Genomic DNA, 4,887 nt, shown 5'->3' with positions numbered 1-4,887 from the left:
TGAACTTATTAAAATGTTTAAAGCATATATAAAGATCTCTCTCTCTCTCTCTCTCTCTCTCTCTCTCTTCTTTAGATATATAAATCCTGAAAAAATAAAGAAATACTTTGAAAGCAAAAATCTGCTTGGTGTCTTTAGAAAAGTACTGCTCAATTTGCTGTACAATACTAAAAAAGATAAAGGAGTCCCCTCAAAGTAAGTGCTTTTGAAATATACAAAAACAGTAACATTCATTTATATTATTTTCAAAGGCCATTTTTCTTTATTTTAAAATTATAACCTAAATACTTTACAGAAATGTTTTTAAGTAGTTTATAACTAAACTATGTATATATGTGCAAAATTTAAAGGAGATACATATGAATAATATTCTTTATTTTATTCATTAAGGTAAATTTCACATATAAAATAAAATTTACCATCATTTTAAAAGGCACAATTCAGCATTTGGTACCTTTGCAATGTTGAGCAATCATTTGCTCTACCAGATTCTGTAATATTTTCATTGGCTTACAAGTAAACCACTACTCACTTAGCAGTCACTCTCCATTCTCCCTCCAGCTCCTGGAAATCACTACATTATTTTCTTTCACCTACTCAATTTCATATAAATGAAATCATTTGCATATAATTTTGTGTTTCTAGCTTTTTAAAATTAACATAATGTATTCATGCACATGATAGCGTGTATTATTAGCAAAAAGTTCATCTATTTTTAGTGTTATAAGTATCTTGTCCATTTCTATGTCTGGAAAATAGACCATGGTATATATGATATTTTATTTATCCATTTATCAGTTTATGTACATTTATGTTATTTCTACATTTAGTCCAATGTGAGTAGCACCATTGTGAACATTTATGCAGAAACCTGAAACCTGAAATGATAACACTAGGGAAGGCAAACCTTAAGAATTTTAACCTCTAGATTCTTATTAATACTCTTTCCTTGAAGAAGCAGCCCCCTCCCTACACAGAAAGGATCAGCCTCATCTTACTTTCACATGCTACATCAATGTGGCACCATAAAATGTGATTTGTCCCTTTTTTTTTTCAAGTTTAGTGTTTAGTACCTGTCTTTGCTTTCTGGGGATTACCTACTCGGGTCTCAATACAGCTATAAGGGAAAATAGTGTCTGCTTTAAGGAAGTACAAAATATTTACTGTAGGAACAACAGGAACAGACTAATGCCAGGAAATACTGGTAGAACATATGAAGGAACTTGACCAGAAGTTTGCAGCACAAGGCCAGACTGGAGAGGATTTGTTGGCTCAGGTTGTCCTGTCCTTGATGACAGAATTGAGCCCTCTGACAAGGCAAATTGGGGATGGTACTCTCATGCTGTGTTGTTCTTTGGAAATGGAACAAACCAATAATCTACAGCAAATGGAATGCCCAGCTAAATTTATTATGTATTAAAACTCAAATGCATGGACTCATTCCCTGGGAAGGCTCAGAAGACACAAGAAGCTCAATGTAGATGACCTTTACAGGCCATGGTTCACAGTTAGAATGGCTGCCACAGACTGACCCCTCTAATTATCAAAAAAGATGGATAGGACTCAGGAGTATGACTCTGAATCTTCAGAGGCAAGGCATGCATATTTTCTTTTATAAACTGAACTTACAGTAGCAGAGTGTCCTGACCAACAAGGTTTCCTGAACTGCAGATGATTAAGAAATAAAGTGTGTCAAAGGGCCATATAGATGAAGAGTTAGCTATAGTGATACTTTTCTAAAAAGTTACTGGTTACAAAAGGGTTACAATTAGCTAAATCACAATTCCTCTTCTCTTCTTTGTGGTATATGCCTAAGCCAGCTCTGTAAACCAGAGCCCTGGAGTAAAGACCTCTAACAACCCCACAAAGACAGAAGATAAATATTTCCTCAATATTTTTTGTGGACAGTGAACTATTTTAGCAGAGTTAACATACACTGGAGGAAAGAGAGAAATTCATATTTTTATGACTTTTGAATATGGCATTTAAGAAGCTGACACTGACAGTAAAGGCCAGATATGCTGTCACAGTCCTCAAGTTAGACTGGAGGTTATATGGGGTTTCTGGCCTACTTTATCTCAGTCAGAGTCCACTGTGAAGGTCCATTGTGTGGTTGCTTCTACACATCCATGAAAGTATAGCTGGGGTGATGTACTTGATGTCAAACTCAACATTCTCGTTGATTAAGAACTATTGTAACAGGAATAGTCAAGTGGAACCTATAATCAAAATATTAAATAAGAAATAATGTAGAATTCCAGGAAGAATTAGGAATTTACTGCAGATAACTAAAAGTTTAACAGAATTATTAGTTGTCATCACTTCCTCTTTAATTCACCCATCTGACATAAACAAAACAGAGTATAATCAAGCATTAATTTAAGCACAGGGTAACTCAAGTACAATGCTGCGGGATGGATCAAGAAAAGCAGCATAGAGAGAAGACTGAGAATGGTGTGGGCTCTGCTAGCACAAAGTTACTAAGGCTTATAATCTATGGCTCTTCTCACAAGTAGGCACTGCCTGAGGCTTTAGAGTGACCCAGCAGGGTGGCCACATAAGCATGTTTCTATTTCATATTTTCACCCTCTTTTTCTCAAATAAGATACAAAATTATAGCAACCTTCTGACAGCCAGGCATGGTGGCACACACCTGTAATCCCAGGACTTGGGAGGAAGAGGCAGGAGGATGGCCACGAATTCAAGGATAGCCTGGGCTACACAGTGCGTTCAGAGCCAGCCTGACCTACAAAGTGAGACCTTGACTTAAAAAAACAAAAATAAATAAATAAAAATAAAAAGCTTTGACACCTAACTCAAATGTACTCCCTGAGAGGGCCAGAGACTTAGCTCAATGGTGCCACCACCTGCCTCACACGCACAAGATCCTGAGTTCAATCCTCACTAAAAAAAAATAGTACTCTCTGAGAATGGGAAAATGAGCAGTTCAATCAGTAATTACTGATCAGTCATATCATTTGAGTTTTAACAAATATAATGCATTATTATACCATTTGAATAGTGTCAGAACTTGATTAAAACATAAAAAGCAGATCCTCTCATTTACAATTCCAATCATTAGCATATTTGCTATGGAAACTATTTTTCATTAATTTAAATTTTTTGATAAAATTTGGATCCATATTATCCTCCTGCAACACATCCTGTGCATTCTTCCCAATTTTGTGCCTAATTATTGCATTGTTTTTTTAAAAAACATAATACATTGTGCTTGCTTTAAAAATAAAGCAAGTTACAGAAAAATCTTTTTGCTATTTCTTTTGGAACAATATTCAAACTTAGAAGTCATCTCTTAGTAATGGAATTATTGGAGGATGTGAAGCATTCTCATTGTTTTGTTTTAAAATTGTTTCCGGTTTGAATAATCTCTGTCTTACACTGAAAGTATTTCTTTTAAAGGTAAAAGAAAAGTATTACATGGTGGTATATGGTGCAATCCAAGCACTCTGGGAAGACATAGCAGGAGGATTGCAAGTGAAAGCCCAGCCTCTGCAAATCAGTGACTGAGCAAGACTCTATCTTAAAATTAAAAACCAAAAGGGCTAGGAATGTAGCTCAGTGCAAAGGCCTTGGGTTTACTCCTCAGTACTGAAAAAAAAAATGAGTGAGAGGTAAGGAAAAAAATGGGGAAACTAGATCCAAGACATTTAGTCAAAGAGGAAATTAAAAAGATAGTATCCAAATCAGGATGCCAGACAGTATGAACTCGTGATTATTGCTTCCAAGAATTAAGCAAGTCTCTGTGGCCACTGATATTTAGAACAGAACAAAGCATTTAATAAAATTCACTTGATATAATTATTTCATCTGACAAAACTGTCTGTTTTATTTGCAGATATCACTTCCTTCGTACATGCCATAACATAATATCTATTAATGAATTTGAGTATATTGGATACCTTGCAATACTAATGAATACATTTCCTATTATCATCTCCTGGATATCTTTGTTAAATGAAATCTATGTCTATGAAATAAGACATGCTAGCTACTTTTTCCTTACCCTATATATTCTAGAGGCTCTACTTAAGGTAATCTAAAATGTGTATGTTATTGTGGTATCTTTAACAAGATTTCTTAACCTCATGTTTCATCATGTTTCAACACTAGCTTCATACAATTTTCTAAAGTGTATAAGAAATTCTCAAACAAAATAAACATTTTAAAGGTGATTTTTACCATGACAATAGAAAATATGAATTCTTCAAGCATTATGTATTTGCAGAAATAAATGCTAATATTATGTGAGTGAAAAGGACAGAATGAGTTTAAACAGTATTGACATGTTCTTAAAGTCAACAGAGTGTTCATTTTATTATTTTTATATTTGATAGACAAAGAGAAGGACAGGTACCTTGATAGATTTAATACTTAAAATATTTATATTGGATTTTTAAAATCCAATATAAGGAGCGTTGCTAAATGATGGAAATATGTACCTACAAACCAATAGTGATACTTTGTCACATGGATATGTGATATGTCAAAGTTGTAATATAAAATATTTTAGACAGAAGATTTAAATAGAGGGATTATATATGATACTTGGGCAAAATAAATGAATTTCAGATATTTCCTGGAAAACTGAATGTTGCTACAAAACCATAGTACTAGAACGATGGATTCAAATCCAATAAACTATACATAAGTTTCAAACTAGTAAGAAACACCATAGGAATTATGAAATGAGCCCCTTCCATAATATTTGAATTCTACTGTAAATTTCATGTTCAACAAGAAATCTACCACAGCTGCTTCTAGTTGACTTCAGACAGAATTGCCAGAAAAGCTCTACCAATTATGGACTTAAGGCATGAAATCCTTGTTTTCAGAGTTCAAGAGTTCAGATTAAATTATATATATATA

At 33.8% G+C, this 4,887-nt stretch overlaps 1 protein-coding gene across 2 annotated transcripts in view; it reads left to right on the top strand.

Moving 5' to 3' along the window:
• Slc9c1 (solute carrier family 9 member C1) overlaps positions 1 to 4,887 on the top strand; it is a 123,360-nt gene that overhangs the window by 52,254 nt on the left and 66,219 nt on the right. For both annotated transcript variants that reach the window (XM_010630135.3, XM_010630136.1), the window contains 2 exons: positions 76 to 195; positions 3,857 to 4,052. In XM_010630135.3, coding sequence (XP_010628437.1) covers positions 76 to 195; positions 3,857 to 4,052 — 316 coding nt within the window. The remainder of the gene's footprint in view (positions 1 to 75; positions 196 to 3,856; positions 4,053 to 4,887) is intronic.

The sequence above is a fragment of the Fukomys damarensis genome, unplaced genomic scaffold (genome assembly GCF_012274545.1).
Source record: "Fukomys damarensis isolate Sample0158 unplaced genomic scaffold, DMR_v1.0_HiC HiC_scaffold_24, whole genome shotgun sequence".
NCBI lineage: Eukaryota > Metazoa > Chordata > Mammalia > Rodentia > Bathyergidae > Fukomys > Fukomys damarensis.
This window is presented reverse-complemented; position numbering and strand designations above follow the sequence as displayed.